Raw genomic sequence first — 19891 nt, forward strand, 5'->3', positions numbered from 1 at the left:
TCAAAACCGCCAAAATGGGATTGTCAACGTGTTGAGGTCAATCATGCGTACTTATGCGCACGTGCAGACCCATTACGCTTAATGCGCACTGTGTATCATACCTCCCAATCCGATAATAAGTAAAGTCTCCAGATATTTCGAGTCATCTCCCGGTCTCTCGCGCTCTAAAATACGATATTTTGGGTAAAGGAAACATTTCGATGTATAAATTTCTAATTTCTACTACTCCAGATATGAATAAGTGAAAAGACATACTAATATCGGTCTGTAATTATGTTTATGATTATTGCCAACCTTCGGATCGAAGACGACACCTGAATGAATGAATGAATTTGTTTATAATCAATTCATGCGTTGTTTATTAAGTGAAACATTGAGTTGATACCATATTTTGCACCTCTTGGCTTTTGTGTTTTGTTTACTATTTTAGACGCTAATATCTTTAGGTTTTTCTTAGCGCCCTCTATGGTTTGATGTATTATTGCAGTGCCCTCTATTATAGTTGTGTATAAACCTCCCAATATTTCATTTTTGTCGAGTTGGGAGATCTACTGTACTTTAGAATGATCATGGTTGCGCTTAACTAGAACTCATGTTTTTACATTATTTATGTTGAAACACACGTAGATAATTACTGTTGTATTACTATTAATAAATGAATACGTTTTCCGTGAAACGTAGGCTATATGCATACAAAGCATAGATAGAGCGATGACCAACCTTTCGTTTAACGACATAATAAGCAAACCAATAAATAATCGTAGCCTACATCATCGGGATTTGGCCACCGTCTCTAGACAAATATCAAGCGCTTCTGTAGAAGCACGGATGTGATTGGTTTTATAGTGACACTTGTGGATAATATCGGTAGTGAAATCTGTATACAATAATGAATGTTTATGACTTGAATGTGGAGAATATTTCATGAGTTGAAAGATTAACTGCTCTTTTCAACGAGGCTAGAACTGTCGGACTTCCACCAAAAGAAAATATAATGCAAGCATGTATACTTTCAAACCACACCCATATGTAGGCCTACTGTAGTTAGTTAATGCATTTGAATTAATGGCTCTATAGGCTATGGACGATACGCTATATAGTGGTTGTTCCGTCGCTATATAGTGTTTTTGTGTGTGCTTTTAATTACAAAAGACTGGTCGTGCAATTAGTATAATATACCTTCAATCGTTGAAATAGAAGAAAAATACAAGGCTCGTAGTACGAAATAACCAGTAAAAACGGAAAGGATACTTGGGCATATTTTTACGCATGTAATAATAATGTGTATATGATTCCACATAAAATATTTTATGCTGCTGTGTTGTCTGAACAAGAATAATGAATTACGTGATTTTAACAATACAAAATATAATAACGCAAGGGGAAATATTTTTTCATACGTTTTTCATATTTTCTAGATGTATAGATTGTAATAAGGCGCCCGTTGTAGTCGTATGTACACGCGGCAACAACTGTATCGCGCAAATCGGGAAATTGTTGATACTTTTTTTCGTATTTTTCACTAAGCAGTGCACGATACAGTGGTTTTTCCGTCGCACATTCAGACCTAACGCGTTGCACACACTTTTTTGTTTGTTGGCCTATTTTTAAGGTATTTTTCACCGAGAAACTAAATAGATAAAGTTAGCTCCCATTGTCAATCCCTAAACCTTCTCACCAATCATTCTTAGTTTCTAACTATACACTAACAACATGGAATACCCTTCACAGAGACCTCCTAGTTAATTTCCCTCATGGAAGATTCAGGAGAAAACAAACCAAGTACCAAGTACCAAATACAAGTTTATTATAGGCTAATATAGTCTACCCTTACTAAGTTATATATAACTTATAGTAGATTAGATAGATGGACTTACAATCGGGCGTATAATTTACCAACTCGTCTGATTATTTCAATGTATCACGTGTTTTAAATTACCCGTCATTCAGTTAAACGCTATGCTCTATTTATAATCAAATATGTCGGCGATCGGACGGCATGAAACATTAAAACCACGAAATATAAAAGGGAGAAGATGTACGCATGAAATGAAAAGAAACAAAATGTGTGTACGTACTGCCAGTCCAATCCACTGCATGGTTTGAGCACACAGCGTTTTCATTATAATAGAGCAATTAAAACCACTTCGTAATGGCGTGTCTATGTAAATGTTTAAGTTAGAGATAGTCAATTAAATCAATTGAATCTAATTAACCTCATATAATTATTTGTCGTATGTTAGTTGGTTAATTACGAGCGTATAACCATACACGTCTCAATAAGTAAAATAATGATGAGTATTGGTAGCCATTAATAGTGCATCTGCTGCTGCCTATGACCTTTACAATCAAAATGATCATTGACATTTAATATAATTATTTAATTGTTCTGACGGTATACCGTATTCACCTGATTCTCAATACTGTATCTAGATTTCTCCAGTATCATAGGGATATTTGGTAATACTAGGTCACAAGTGTTTCACTTGTATCTTCCAGTAGCAGTATCCATAACTTAACCCTTACATGATACACGCACCACATGTGATACAAATGAGACTGCTGTATTTTCCATTTACATACACATTACGACATTTGCAAATACAAAATTATGATATTTTAATTCATATGCTCATTTTCACATTTGCATATATTATACAAATTATTCCATTTGCATATACACATTCTTACATTTGAATATAAAAATTAAAACATTTACATTTACATATATACAAATTATGAAATTGCATATTGGCCTACAAATTATGAAATTTGCCAATACAAATTATAACATTTGCATAATACAGGTATATAAATTATTTGACAATTTGCATAAATTGGAGAGCATTGTAAAATAACATTGTGCAGAAAGTAGGGCATAATTTTGTTCACAACACCACTTTATTGTCATTGCTAAAAGCTACAGTATATTTTGTACTGTGATGAATGGAATAAGTAGCGTATCACATCACATGGTATCCATGTAAGTAGAGACAGTTAAGCTATTTATAGATTTCAGCGTCAACAGACTACAGTAATTAAAATTACATTAACGTTCCAAATATTTGCCCTTTCAATTTTAAAGAAATAACAATTTAATAGAAATAATTGCTGAAAGGAAGTAGGAGTATTCAACTGTTTTTTTCTAATTCCTAAAATACTGTTCCAGATTGTTCCATTATAAAAAAAGAGTTATTTATGAGAGCTAGAATATGACGTTAGAAAAGAAAAATTGTCGGTCTTAAAAATGACAGAAATGCAATCGATTTGGAACAACTTAAGACAAATTTTATTTTTAGTATTGACGAGAAACGTTGGTATGCACTCAGGCCTGAATGCATGCATCGTTGCAGAATGTTACTATCTTTAGTCTATTTTATGATAATATGAAACATTTTGATAATTTTGAAATCATATCTTGATCTTGAACGCACGAATTTTAGTTGGGCTATCAATATTATTAATGAGTTGAGAAAATATTTTAATGAATAGAAGAACTTTCAAATCATGAAAATATTCTGGCCATTTAAAGACTACAAAATAATAATTGCCGAGTGGTCACTAGACCCGGATTCAATTCCTGACAACTCCCAGTCAACTCAGCTGTACATATGAGTAGGCTTACTTAGATGAAAATACTAGGGACGATAAGGCGGTGTGAGAAGGAGCCACCCTACAGTACATCAGCACAAATTCCACCGCTTCCATTATACATCGAATATCAAAAGCTAAACCATATTAAAATGCGGCACTCGGGTTTTTGTTATCAGAAGTGAACAATTATACATGTTGATTTTCGGTTTATTGGCCTATCATGTGGCACAACATTCTCAAATTGTTTAGTTAGCTTGTCCTGTTGAAAACAACTTGTATGATGCATTTAAGCGTGCTATAATGGTGATGTGTAGGCCTGCTGCTTAGAAATCTAGATTCTGTTGAATGAACTAAATACAACCACTACCGTATAAATGATAGCGATATTAATATATCAAATGTATATGGCAATACATTATATTAAACATTTGACTCGACTGAATTAATATAGAATATATAATTTAACTCCATTTTTCAATAGTTGCTTAGATAGTCATTAGTAAATTAATAGCAGGATGGATGATTTGTAAAACGTTTAATTTACAGCTGACATCGCCGCGTAAAGTTCATTCAAATCAATGTGCGGTCGTCGCGTACAAGGGATAACAGCAGCCAGTCATTTACAATCAGTAATAGAGGGCGATGGAAAACCTTGACGTCACCAAACATTGTTTTCATAACAAGAAAAAAAAATCTATTATTTATCTCTTCTCATTTAAATTTCAAACAGTGAGAAAATCTTGTTTGTCTGAAACGTTGATTAAATCATGTGTTATGGGAAAAGATGGGGATTAGAATTACCAAAGTATCAGATTTTGTCGATGTTATGAATATTCCTAATCGGGCCTCTTCAATAAGAAATCACATCATGAGCTCCTATTAATGCACTAACTATATAATGCTGATTACGACATTCGGCAGTCTTCCTTTGATCTTGCTTCTCCTTTCGTGCAGGCCATTTATATAGATTTGATCACTTGTTGATCAGATGTTCTGTCGACTCTATTTAACATTACTCTTTTAAAGGCTAAACCACTCGACGAGAATAAGAGTATTGTGTTACCGTAGCTATGCAACTCTGTAAAGTCTTAACATTGGGTCTAATCGTATAACCGATTTAGTACACACTTATGACGTCATTCTAACCATCATCATTTTCCATGTTATCGTCAATACAATATAGAAGGTTTAAAGTTTGATATCAGGATCAGGATCCGTTTAATTACATTTTCGTCGAAGATCTTAGATAAAAAAACTTGTTATTATCATTTATTTATTTAGTTAGTTACACGTACGCGTTCGTCATATTATTTTGACAGTAAAAATGTCCTTCCACATTGTTCATCTTGGCTTTTTCCAGTAGGTAACCGTTTTATTGGTATCACTAACTCTTCGCTCTGTATGTCGTTGACGCATTTTATACATCGATACTGTAGTAATAGTGTCCCTGTCCTGAACTAATTCAAAAACAGACAGGTTCAACTATCATCTGCTGAACTAGCCAACAGGTCCTGTAAAGCAAATCAATGAATTGTGTATAACCAAGCCGTATGTAATAACTAGTGGCAAAGACAGAGTTAATTTCCTGTAGGCCAATTAAAAGCGACATGAAGGTAAAACGTGTATGTAAAAAATGTATCTCTATGGTTGGAAAGGGCGGTATTATTTTAAACTACGGTACAACAAGAGTGATATAACATTTATCACCGAAATTATACACGGTGAGTGCATCACGAACAAAAATTGGGTGACGTAATGCTTCCATAGGTTTTTGTAACCAAAATATCGGAAATTATATACTAGAATGTGTAACATTATTTAATGATATTGAGATGTATTCGTATCTATTTGAAGTATAATATGACTGATATTTAAATGTATTTGAAATCAAATACATTATATCGTAATATACCCGTGCATGATACTTATAACTTAAGTTTCTTGTTATGCAATAGTATATGCTTTCCAATTATATTATTTGATTATCAGTGCAGGCCGTAAAAATCGGTCGGCGGAAGACCGTCATCAGTATTTTCAAAGTTTTGTGATGGCGCTAGTTATAATCTGTTATATATTCTTGGGTAATATTTATGAATGACGCAATATAGGGTATAACGGGCATAAAGAGCGGAATGTCTGAAGCTGTCGTTATTTTTACAAAACGTCAAAAATTGCAGGTCTAGTGTCTTTAAAAAAAAAAGAAAAAGAGTACAGTATACTCCGATCTGCACTGCGAACTTGCACACAGAGAGTGTGTTTTGCAAGTATGATGTCATGGGCTCAGGCATGCATCATGAATATTCATGATATATGCACGCCCTCTATAGTTTATGCCTTAACCTAATAGGAAAAAAAATAATGCAGTCCGGTATGATTTATGCTATTGTAACAATAGTACGAATACATTTAGTCGTTTTATTCATTTTTGTTTCTGCTACAGTGCGTTCGCAATCTTTAAATAGTGCTCCTTATCCTCAATGTCATAACGTGTGCGTGGTCTCGGCCAACTCTCTCTCCCCTAAAATCCAGAATCCAGGGCATTCTACAATAAAAAGTGATTTAATTCTGTAGCTATCTTGCCACTCTAACTACAATACATTTATCAAATTACTCTGCGGTACAATCTAAAGCCGTATATTTTCGGACAAACTGATTTTTTTTTAAAGCAGAATAAAAAGGCAGTTTAACCGATGTAAGGATTGTGTTGGATTTAGGCATGATTCATGAGGAAAATGCAGACAATTAAATTCCATCCATTTAGTATGTCGGTGGCTTCCTCAATAACCAATGCTGTATCTTTTACCGCTATAGGCTAGTGGTTCACTAACAATTCTGTTTGCGTTGGCGTTCATCTACGATGTATTCGCCATATTTAGTGAATTTTTTTTGCCAGAAGCGTGGTTTTATATTTGATATAGTCTATAACGCTAACTTAATACCAAACCTTTGTTTAACAACTTCACGTTTATTACGGTTTGACATTGGGGGGCCTAAAAGTGGTGGGAATAAAGTTCTGTTAATTTGATGTGATGCATCTTTTGCATTATAATCTACACAATTTAGGGGGTCATTTTGTCCATCTGCAGGATCAGATGAATATACAATGACGGTCATTTTACCAGGTTGTCTAGAAGTTGAATGGCCTAACCTCTGCAAACGCGTTTTCTGCAGTTTGCCGACGCTTATCAACTTGACTACACTAGCAAACCTGAATGATTTTCTTTAACAACTCGAGTAAACTCTGAGTTTGTCAAGACAAGACAAGTTTTCAAAAGGTTTCTAATGTAGACCAAGTTACAAACAAAATTCGGTATAGTTTAGAATTTAACGAGGGCATGCAGGGTTGATTTTACACGTTCTAACGGTAAGAACAAACCAATCACTAAGGACCAAGGACCTAAATCAGTATTTTCAAAGTTTTGTGATGGCACTAGTTATAATCCGTTATGCTTGATATAATATTTATGAATGACGCAATGTATAACGGGCATAAATAGAGCGAAAGGTACTTTGAACCGTCGTCCACGGTTAATACAGGATCATGTCCGCCGTCGTCCACTGTGAATACAGAAATCGAGTCCGCCGTCGTCCACTGTGAATACAGAAATCGAGTCCGCCGTCGTCCATTGTGTATACAGGATCGAGTCCGGTATGATTATGCTAATTGTATCAATTGTCGTATTCGATTGGGAACTTTCGTTGTCAACATAAAGATTTGTTGAGTGCTTTTTGTATTCGAATGGTAAATTTTAAACGGATTATGCTCAACAGAAAGTCATTCGAATAGAAAACGTTGACAACGCAAGCTTTTTCGTTAAGAACAATCTCAATCGCTTAATATACTCCGTTAAATAAGTACTCAACGGTAAAACTCCCAATCGAATTTGACAATTGTGTCGTTTTTTGTACCTGTCGTGAGAACCAATCACCAAGTCACCTCTTCATAACATTAAATGACTTCATGAAAATACATGGTCATAGGAAACCGTCACCATACTAATTTGGAACAGAAAATAAGAGAAATTGTGTTGCGTTTAAGAAGTGGCAATACTTAATTCACAATGACGTAATATAAAGACATGACTTGTTAAGGATCATAGTTGTTAACATTGAAAACGGCCATTTTCGTGAGCTAAATTTAAAACTACATAGTATTCTACATTAACGCATACGTGTTCTCAATACAACTTCGGTGAATACATTATTTTGCATTCAGAAGATTCACTCGAATTGCAAAATGCATAATTGATAACACGAAAGAAGATCTTAAATATTTCTGTGTTTATTCATCTCCATGTACATAACTTTATTAATTCAGGTGTCTTTTTCAAGATTCAATTTTTTAATACGAGTATGTATTTCTAACTTCTGTTCGTATCCAGATTATTAACTTATTCACGGGTTATGTTACGCATGTTGAAAAGATAATTTTGAATTTATACTGTCTGTATTAACTTTAAACTGCGAATGATAATCATGAGGAAATCGTGAGGAAAATACTGTATATCGTTTCTGTATATATTCAGATTCAGAGATTCAAATACTGAGATTTTTGTAACTTTAACTTTGTTTTGTAACTATAAGTTTGTCAGCAGTTCTTTGAACTTAAGTCAATACTCATGGTATGTAATCAAATTGAGAGAAAAAATTACCAAAAAAAACACTATTATGTTGGTATTTAATCGTTTTGTTAATACAAGCACCGGATTACGTTTCTAAATGTTTATCTTAGTAGTTCTGTCTTATGTAAACTTTAATCACAACATCAGCTGTTTATTTTACAGCGATTGGGACACACATCGAAATTGTGTGAGCAGCCATTTGGAAAATTATATAATTGTATAAATATTATTGTACGTTGTTTTATTGCTAAACTTTGAATAAGAAATGTGAATTTAATTCATATATCCTACTGTCGTAATTCATCCACGACACGTGATCCTCTAATTGAAATAACGACGCAACTACAGTATATGATTACTACTGTTAATTAATGTATCTAAACGCGTGCAAACGTAACTATTGATCATATTAATGTTAATAATTAATGTATTTTTAAACGCGTTTCAATTAGGCTAAGAAAACGCATTTTAGCAACATTTTACATTTAAATTATAGTTTCTTCCAATTTTCACTTATTCAAAAAGATATGGTTTTCAAAATTCCAGAATCAAGTAATTTAAAATTTGTTGATTATTTGATCCGACAACTACTTCACTAACTACTCTAAAGCATGATGTAATTGTCGGAAGAACAGCCAGATATTTGATATCAAAGGAACTAATCGACCCAGCCAATTTGAAACGTCGCATGCTTGATCCAAGCCTAGCACGGAAAAAAGGAGTTTAGATACGGCTACCTACACTGCAAATTGTATTTCCCCACTTTTATTATTTGTTCGCAATTTACTATAAGCTAAGAAAGTCGATGTGAAGTTCCTCTTTAAGAAGTGTCACTGTATAGTGATAGTGGCTATCGGAATACAAATTCCTGGCAATGTACCCAAAGACTCAGTATTAACGATTTTAACCACGAGGTCTGAGCGGAGCTCCCCTTAAAGAAGTTTCATTCACTTCCAATACAAATAGTTGCTACAGGAATGAAAAGTACAATGAAAAAACACTATTAAAGTAAAAATCCTAACAATGTACCTAATGACTCTCTCGTGGGACCTTTGTCATTATTAACGATGTTATTCCCGAGGCAAAGTCAATTGCTAATGCTGTTATAAATCGAGGGTTTGCAGATGAACCTCGTCATCAAATAATTTATAAGTTCAACTCACGATGATTTTTTCTTGCTAAATGAGATTTGCAAACATCAATCTCATTATTTATAATAAATGAATAAAACGGCTTTTTAAAGTCTTCTCTTTTTTTTAATGTCCAAACTACGACTGCATAACGTAATTGTTTAACTCAAGGCGCGCTTCGCACAACAAATTGGCGGCTTGGGATGAATTTCGCCATTGAATAAATTATTTCAACCAACCATTTTTTTCTACTAAAAGATGTTTTTTTCAATTTTAAGCTCATTAATTAAAATCAATGACTGAAATGGCTTTTTAAATAAATCTGAGATGGGCAAATAACGCACTTAAGTATATCCTTGCCATCTGATTGGTCGGTGTTTATCACGTGCAGTACATTTCTAACGTAGGACCTAGGCCTACTAATGCACGCTCACCTTTGGATTTAAAAAAATGAAATTGTTGTGCAACGTGGTATATAGAGGCGCGCCTGAGTAAACACAAAACACAACTTTAAGCCTTCGATAAGCTTTCGATTCGCGCGAACGAATTCGCCTTGTCAAAAATCGGCTTTAGGGTGCGCCGTAAATATGCTCTGCTTCCGCGGCCAAAGTTCGGGCTTTCCTTGCCTCCATTCAAGAATCGAACGGCTTGTTAATTCAAGTTTATTCATGACAGAAGGTATTTAATTACAAAATATTTAATGAATATTTTGTATTGGTTGAATGAATGGTAAAGATATTTTAATTTCGTTGACAGCCTGGTTGTCCTTTTCGCCTCGTTGATGATTGAACAGTCAATATGTCAACTGATGAAAATTGTCTCCGCATTCAACTCATAACCATCCATCAATTGTATAATATTTATAATAAGGTGGTGAAAACTGTGTACGACTCCATAATTATGTAAATGCTTAATATTTAGAAACATCTAACAGAATTAATCAACAAAACCTCAGTCAGCAAAACAGAAGCTTTTTGGATAAGACGTAATACATTAGTTGCAGTCACGACGACAAGAAGCATAAAACACATTATCTATTAGAAAAATAAATATTGAATGATGTTTTTTTTATTGCATGCAAGAATTTCATAAAACCAATCAAGAGTATAACATATTATTTTATTTTATTTCCATTAGTTTCAATGTCAGTATAATCTTCTATCTATTATTTTTTTTACCATCAGTAGACAACCGTCTCTTCTATATCTACACTTCACTGAAAATGTGCGTCTAAAATATAAGATATTCTTCAAAGTTTACAGTCTATCCGCATTCATCATGTTATGCTACTTGACCATTCCATTAGAGTTTTAAATTGAAATGTATTTCGTTTTACTGACGTTTCTGATCAAAATTGAGCGGCAAGAACAGAACATTTTTCAAAACGCCCGAAATTAAGCAGACAGAATTATCGTAGTATTCCACGCTATAAGGTAATCCTTAATGTATGACTTTCAACATAGTAAATCCAATGTAAGAGAATCAGTAGGCATAATGGTGATTACAATTTATGAAACTTTAAAGCTCTGTCTACATTATCAAACTAGTTTGACCAAAAAAGTGTGATATGCAAAAATGGTAGTGATATTCCCAAATATGGTAATATTATGACACTTTTTTTTTGTCACATAAAGTTTGATAGTGTAGACAGAGCTTAAAGGGTAACTCTAGGTTTAATCTCACTCTTAATGCTGTTCCTACATCTCCGCTTCAACTGCCCCGCTTAATTCTCCAATGAGGGTTTCCAGTGATGTCTAATATTTCTTTTCTGTGTTTTGAATTTATTTGGGTAAGTCGCTGTCTGCTTCTTTAGCTTCTTAAGATCTCGGCTTATTGTAGTGGGAAGTGTTTCTCATGGCCTTCCTTTAATTTCTTTTCAATTTATTATTAAAGTATAAACATTTGCAATAATTTTATAGAAAAGTCTCTTCATGCATTTTATGGACTTGTTTTAAAAACACATTGGTCACAAAATTGTTTTGGAATAGGGCTTCAGCAGATATCTTATTATATATCCTTTTGAATTTTGGCACCATTCATGAAAAATTTATCAATGTCTCTCATGTGATAATCACATTGTCTAGCACTGTAGTAGGACCTGTGTTTCTATTCTTTTCTTTCCATAATATATTTAGTGTATCTAGCGGTAAAGCAATGCATCTAAAAACCATCACAAGGTTTCTTTTATTATGAACTTTTAAGTCCACGTTTCTGCACTATGAATTTTGAGTGGACAATTTAAAAACTAAAGTGTTATTCAAACGTACTTTTGTACGGGGGTATTTTTTCACTCCATATCTGTTTTTTTAGTTTTCCAATAGCTATATGATTCCATTCATTCATAGAGGCCGAAGTGAATTCAAGAAACAAGTGATAATTGGCTTTCGATTATCGATGACGGAGGACCGACGACCAGCCTATGTCAGGTCAATCGATAGATGGGGACCGAAAACACAAGTCTAAATATCCACACGAGCACAATGAACTAATATGACGTAGTTTTGTCGTCGGCGGTCATCCCAATCGAAAGCACCATTATGTTCCAATGACTGGATATCACCCGATTAAAAGTACTTAATACAGTCAGATATGTATCTGGTAGACTGGCAACACTGAGTCTGATGACAGCCACAGAATCGGGTGTGAATATGCACAAAGAATTAACATGCCTAGCTCTTATGTATGACCGTTTCACTAAACATACATCGAGAATATCACTCAGCGTCACTGTGGTTTTTAATCTGTAAATCTAATGTTAATAAAATACATTATTTTAGTGCAACTGAAAAGTTATTCATATAATGTTCGCTCAATTTAATGAATATCAGTATGTTCTCTGTACAGACACATTCTCTTCATCTGATTGAATTAAATTTAATATTAAAACTGATGGCAATGTAATAAATATTCCCATCAGTGTTGAATATGCTTGACTTGTGAAATAATGTGCCGATACAACACTAAAGAATGTCGATTGGGCATCAATATAAATGCATTAAAACTGATAAACGTATTTACTGCAAGTATATCAATCATTGGGAAGATCATGCTAGGAAAACATCACCCACGGTGTTAATACGTCATTGTATAACATGAAAATCTAGTCTTTAAGTTGAATTTATATGACTGTTGTCAGAGTTAATCTGACAGAGCTTACACTAAGTAACAATCACATCCTAAAGATGATTAAACAAACGAAAACAACAAACAAAGTAATCTATTAAAATTCAGACGTAAGAAAACTATGTTTTTGAAAGGATTTAAGATTTCATAAGAAAATATTATAACTAGAATTAAATTCGTCACTTTGACGAAGTATAGGTAATCTTTGTGATTGAATATAAAACAAATAGATTAATCATATTTTTTTTAGTACAATTCAATCAGAAAATTTAGAAAAAATAAAGGAAATATGGTGAAAATTTAAAGGTCATTGAGATTGAATTTTGTCAGAAAAATGAAACAAAATCTCTACAGAGAAAAAAAACAGGAATAAAGATTTTGTACAATAACAATAGGTGACTTTCAAGTCGTTTGAGACTGTATCACCCACTTTAGTGGTTGATTGTTACGTTAGTGGGTGATACAGGATCACCTATTCAGAAAATACCCCTATTTGCGGAACATGTGTTGTGCAGCGAACGACGGACAATATTATATTTTAAAGATGTATTGTCCCTCAAAAACCAAAAAAGATAATTATTTCACTTATAAAAATATAAAAGAAACCAGTGTCTGACAGACAATTTAAGTATATATTTTTTGCATTAAAATACTTTTTTTCTTCGGATAAATAATTTTTCTTAGATCCAGTTTTTGGTCAAAGTGAATAACTATTATGTGACATTAAAATGGTATATTCAACAAAACATTTTTGTAGGGGGACAATATATCTTTAAGACTACGTTCAATCCCTCTATTAAGAGGACATTGTCCGGTATAGATGGTTTACTCTATAGTTCTGTGATAGTTCACAATGATAATCTACAATACATTTGTCTATATAATGTATATATTTGTTTGCTGCGAATGCATCAGCAATGTTTATATCCTATCATTTCGTTTATTATATTTATTATTTTGTCATTATAATATATTCTGTTATGCTATGGGACAATTTAGGCCTACATGTTTATTTGAAATTAAATAAAAGAGGAAGAAAGAAATATGGGATCAGTCCTCGTCTACTTTTTGTATCTTAAGCTGCTGTTATCTTAAGTAATAATACCCCTATCAGTTGCCTCTGACCTATCATATTCTGGCGTCTCATTGTCCATGACGACGGGTATTGAAAAAAATGACCATTTCAAATTCTTCATACTGGTTATTTTTAGTTTTACACAGTTGTAATCTCGACATGCATTAGTACTTATTACCGATGTGATTAGCCGGGCGCTATTCAGCACGCCTTATAAATAATTCAGATTGAACTGTAGCCGTCGGGGGAAATTCCGGGGGTAATTACTAGCAGCTATAGGCTATAATTTTAATACAATAACCAAGGAAAATTACTAAATTTTCTTCGTTTCAAATGTAAATGTCATGGAGTGGCACATGCAATTCTTTTGTGGTTTAAGATTTTGAATAATTTGAATGTGTATGCCTATATTATTACATATGTACAGTAGAATATGTAAGGTGGTATATTCACTGACGTGAACCTCTCGTATTTTGGTCTGTAAGGAACCCCTACATACACACACCCGCGCGCTTTTAGACGATTTAATATAATAGTTGTACTATGCATAAGTCATCCACTGAAGTGTAACGTTCCCGTCTTGGTTAGATGGAATGAGGTGCTTAGTGTAGCCCTGAACATCTAGTGTGTAAATAACCAGAGTTTCCTCATGAATATATCTTGGTAATAGATGATGGTGCTTCAATTTATAGGTAATAAACTCTCTATAACTATCCTCTAAATTCTAGCATTATGATTTCAGCTGTCTGTGCAAAAGTATTCAGATAATACTGAGTACAAGTGACAGCAATATAAATGCCGTTAAAAGCATGAGTTACACACAGAGAATGAGAAACGTAATTTAAGTACGAGTTATATTTCATCGTGCCATTAAACACGCGAGCTTGTGAAAATATTAGACAAATTAAATTCGAATTCAAACGGTTTATATGAAATAAATATTCTAGACAAATGGAGAATTGCACTGTAAGTCTCGTACGCTGAATATTATGCTAATAACCATCTTAAAAGCAATCAGATAGACATAATAGTAAATGACTCGAATATTTGCCAATAACGTGTCAAGCGCAGCTATTATGCTTGAATTGTACCATTCAATATAATTATTGTTGCTGACCGAATTATTACTATTGTAGTATTAGTAAGCGGTGAATTCGTAATAACAGCATTAGTTCACGGGCATTTGCTTTTCGGAATTGACTTGATTGAGAATTCATGGTTTTTGTAATTTCTAAGAATCTGATATACGTTCAGGGTACATATATACAAATTAAGCCAGGGCAATTAATTCATTTTGATTTAAGATATAGTATCCATCATACTAGTAGAAATAACAAACTGTAAGGTAGTGCTGCGAGCAGATCTATTAACGTAGTTTTGATGACGGGGTCCTAAAGACACAAACCGAATGTTTAGAATCCTTCTTATTGTAGAACAAAATACCTCCTACTGACTATTCAGTGTACAATCGACGCCTACAGTACATGATTTCACCCGCAGAAATAGAAAACCGTAAAGTTGCCTAGATCGTCTTAGGCCAATGTTTTGTTGTCAAACAATGAACTTTCGGATCTGACAAGCAATAAGCAAGTATGAAGATAACGATAGATAACGATCTATCCTCTAGAAAAGATATACACTTCTCCACATATGGAAATATTATGATAGGTAAATTCCGTAATACGGCATCTCATGTGTATCACATGTGTTGCCAGTATCGCAGGTTAAGGGTTAGGTCAAAATGATGATATCATGCTTTTATGATTATTCCATCTTCCGTCGATTATCAATATTTACAATTATCTTTTTTTATCTTTTGTTTTGTATAGTTGTCATCTTCTTTGTGAATTCTGTAAGTGTCCCATTGAGTACGCGTCTGCAGATCTTTTTGTGTATTGCCAAAATTGTTGGACTATTCATAATTATCATCGTCGGATTCTATCATATTATCAAAGGTTAGTTGAACACTTTATTAAAATGAATAATTTTAATATGTCATGATATTATATTATATATATAGTTGAATCAAGGCAATCTAACAACAGGATGAAGAGCTCCGGAGATCGAAGGGTTCATCTGTGGCTGCGACACGATCTGTTCCACGCCCCAAAACTATTCGACAGATTTTCAATTGGAAATTGGCTTCCTCAAATATTTCATTAATATAGTACAGTATTGTTGGTATTTGTCGCAGCCAGACCTAAGATCTAAAGACTGTTAATATCTTGGCAAGGGAGCTCAGAGTCCTGTTGTTAGACTGCCTTGGTTTAATAAAAATAAACGAAGAGTGAAAATGATTCGCTTTACATCATGGAGACATTTCTTTATTTTACGTACATTTGTGTATTTGTGCCCTGCACGTATATACTGAACGTTCCAACCATTGTTGATTTAATGAAAGTTAAACGCCTTAAACACATATACCTTTGAAAAAAATTCGGTATAGTAGAATATGTGTGGTGTAGATAATTGTCCGACACGGTATCACGTCTATAGCTACAATAACAGCACCAACCCTTCCCCCGCATCGGCTACTGTTTAAATCACATGACAATATACATTTCAAATACAGTGCATTATGTGAAAATGCTTTTGAACGAGTCGGTTCTTTGTGATATGGATATACCTGTTACCTTTTCTTGGCACTGAAACAATAACAGAGTTTCTTGTTGTTAGACATGAAACCTTACACAAAATGGTGATTATTGGTATATACGGTAATACGAGTTATCGTAGATTGACGAGTCGTCTGTGATTGAAGTATTCCAATTATAAATACGCTAACACATGAATTATTGCAACAACATTTTCACAATTACTATTATCAAGTGTACAATTTGGTTGAAGAAGTGCTATATTAAAAACACATTAAAGTTAAATTAGTATTAAACGATGATGCGTTAATAATTACGCCTATCTAAAGAGAACGTCTGTTGGTATGGTTTATAACAATTCCAATCTCTTTAAATTATTGTATGGATTTTGATTAAACCAGAATTCGCGTCTTTCCGATTGAACACTTGGATATTTACTTCTACATACGCTACGTCAGGTCAAAATCGTGTTTTTAATGACATTACCAAATGATTGGAAAAGGGGTAAAAGCATGTCGGGAAAATTATTGGTATGATTTATGATTGTACTATTCCAATCTTTTTAAATTATTGTATGAATTATTATTAAAAGTCGCTCCTTTCGGATTGAACTTCTCCAAGTTCACTATAAAATAAAAAACATGATTGGAAGAAGATAAAAACATGTCAAGAAAAAAAAAGTCTTTTTGGTAATCTCTTTAAATTGTTTTGTGCATTTTGATTAAATAAAAACAAAAATAAAATATCTCGTGGTATGAGACTTTAGAAGTGGGTGATTTTTGTGAAACAAAAATAAATAAAATAGGCCTAGATACAAAAATAAACAAACATGATTTTGAAATTTATTTAGTATCATCATAACGTCACGTCGTGAAGTGACTACCACTCCTTTCCTTTTCATCGTTAATCCATCTTCCGATTTGTTTTTCTCTTTTACCATTAACATCGTGTTCAACTTCCAAACTAATGGTGATGTAATGCACGTTTTAAAATTCATTAGCTGTGAAAATTCCAAGTGCATATAGCTCTGATTGCTATCTCCAGATTTATCGATTTTGATTTTGTGCTCCTTTTTAACTTGTTAAATAACAACCGTGATTAACGGAATGCACATTCCTTCTCGTTTAATGTCCAAAATAATTATTGGAGATGAAATACTTAAACCGTTTTAAGCAACTTTATCTTAAACGCTAAATGTTGAATGTTGATACGAAAAGTAAAGATTGGATAATGAGATAACGAATCCGTACATGTTTAAAACATTGATGGAATGCATTTAAAGAGACATTTGCATTTTTGGATATAACTTGTGCCAAGTTAATTTAGTGTATGGTGAGTATGCATGCGGTAAATATATAGATACTCATATAAAGAAATTAATTTCCACATTCTTGAATCATTTAAATTGTTCATAAAGGCTTAATTTGGAAAGTGTATAGTTGGTGGTAAATGTATCTGATGTCATAACTATCACCATACCACTATATCCTTAATAAACCTAGATTGAATTTTATATGACTGTCAATAGTTGCAGTCACAATTTACTTAGCGACAGCTTAGGAATTGGGTTCGTAGTTTACTTCCAAGGACCACTGAATGAACAAGATGATTTCTTCAATCTTATCGTCAGACCAATAATAGGCTAGTAGTAATATACTGAGTGACTGTATACTTATTGCAATGTGGTTTTAGCGAAGGCAAGATAAATCGGCGGATTTCCCATCTTCAATTTGTCCAGTAATCACACGATTCACAGTGCTGTATCTCCACATACTATTTCTGAAGTATCATAGGAATATTTTGGTAATACATCATCTCATTTATATCATATGTGGTGCCTGTATCATGTAAGGTTAGCTTAAGGGTTAGGTTACTATGTGAAACACATGTGATGAACAGTATTACCACAATTCCTATGATACTGTACTTCGGAAATAGATACAGTACCGAGAATCGGCTACAAACATTCCATGATACAGCGTCAAATTTCCATCGGTGTATCATAGGTCCTACAGTAGTTTTAACTTTACATTTACATGTGATAGGCATCACGGATTTACCTACAAACAATACGATATTTGAAAATGCAGTACTAGGATTCGAGTGAGCTTTTGCAAAAAATCGATTAGTTTAGTAGACATGCGCAGATTGGTCGAAAGTTTTTGTTGTCTGATTTAAAAAGAAGCACTTCTTATCTTTCAGAAGACAGTAGGGAATAAACAGAGGATAATCAAATATTTACGATATTCATAAAGATAATTTCATATTTATAATCGTTATTCAATACACATGAGTTAAATGCTGAGATGGTATTGATGCACCATATTGTATTTCCATGGTTTACATTACTAAAGTATTCTCCTACTAGATCGTGTTTAGTTTTGTTAGCAATCGATGTGCATTCAGCGTAATTCTACACTCATGTGGATTTATTTTAAGCATAATTTTCAATGTTTTCTGTATTATGAAATGAATATCTATGAAATGTATTTTGTTGCTCTAAATGTCTACGGTCTTATTTTGAAATACAATATTTTCCGCAATCTCCTTTATTTATCGCGATATTGATTAGTGTTAGGACCACAAGGTATTACCTTCAATGGAATGATGTGTTTATATCCCCTTTAATACATTGTGCGCGTGGGAGGATGAAATTGGAACGCAGTTTTTACTCTATTTCTCGACAAAGTTTTAGCAGATTTTAGGTCCAAATTACGATTTTTGTTTATTATTATTATTTTAACAATAATTTTGCTTTGTTAATGTTTTTGTTTATTGTATCTACAATATGCATGTTCTAAGTAGTCGCAAATCAAAAACTAGATAATATTTATTGAAAGAGCAGTATGCTTAGTGGTATCTGAAGCCGCGGCAGTGACATGGGTTCGAGCTGTCTCGCTCCATGACTCTTGCAGTGGAGCAATTCGTCTTCTCGTATGTAGGTCTACACCCTTTGCCCATATGGACTTGAATAAATCCCTAGCATAGTACACCATATCGATGTTTTTAGTCGCGTGGACGCGACTCTATAGTTCACTATGTCGGTCGGTCGGTCGGTCGGTCTGTCTGTCTGTCGGTCCGGTATCACTATGCGTTTTAGCACGCGACTTATGGCTGTTGGCCTTGTTTCACATAAAGTTTGATTTTGTAGACAGAGATTTAAGCAATGTTAGTGAATATTGGGCGATTATATAAAATACAATACTTGTTATTATTATTATTATTACTAGAGGGTGAGCTCGCTTCGCTCGCTCCCCCTCTAGGAAGTGTAGACGATGGTTCTCGGAATGATAATGTTCTTCTTACGTTTTCTGTCGGTTACCATTATTGAAAATGCTTGACATTCGTAAAACTAAACTATTCTGTTTCACAGTGTCTTAGATGATTAATAACAAGTATAGTCTTTATTATTTGGTAGGGCCCTTAGAGGGCGGAGGTGGGGAGGCGGAGTTCATTTGACTCGAGGGAGGGGCTTATTCGAGGGATATATGTTAAATTTTTTAGTTTTAATAATATGGTAACATTTGTAATCAAATGAAATCCTCTATCTAATAGATATGAAAAGTGGTAAAAAAGAATAACAAATGCTTGGTAAATTGTAGGTAACAGTGCGATGAATTCTACTACAAATAGTATAATTGTGTTATTATAAATGTGGATGGGATGGACGTTTATTAGATAGTTGGGTTGGCGGGGGGGGGGGGGGGGGCGGGGTTTGGGTGGTGTGGTGATTATTATTCAAAGTGATGTTTT

General features: G+C 33.6%; 1 protein-coding gene across 1 annotated transcript in view; it reads left to right on the forward strand.

Annotated features, from left to right (window-relative positions):
* The window catches only part of LOC144849810 (cystine/glutamate transporter-like), a 62721-nt gene that overhangs the window by 12503 nt on the left and 30327 nt on the right, over positions 1–19891 (forward strand). Inside the window, exon 2 of the mRNA XM_078706882.1 lies at positions 15374–15499. Coding sequence (XP_078563008.1) covers positions 15374–15499 — 126 coding nt within the window. The remainder of the gene's footprint in view (positions 1–15373; positions 15500–19891) is intronic.

Source organism: Antedon bifida, chromosome 8 (assembly GCF_963402885.1).
Source record: "Antedon bifida chromosome 8, ecAntBifi1.1, whole genome shotgun sequence".
NCBI lineage: Eukaryota > Metazoa > Echinodermata > Crinoidea > Comatulida > Antedonidae > Antedon > Antedon bifida.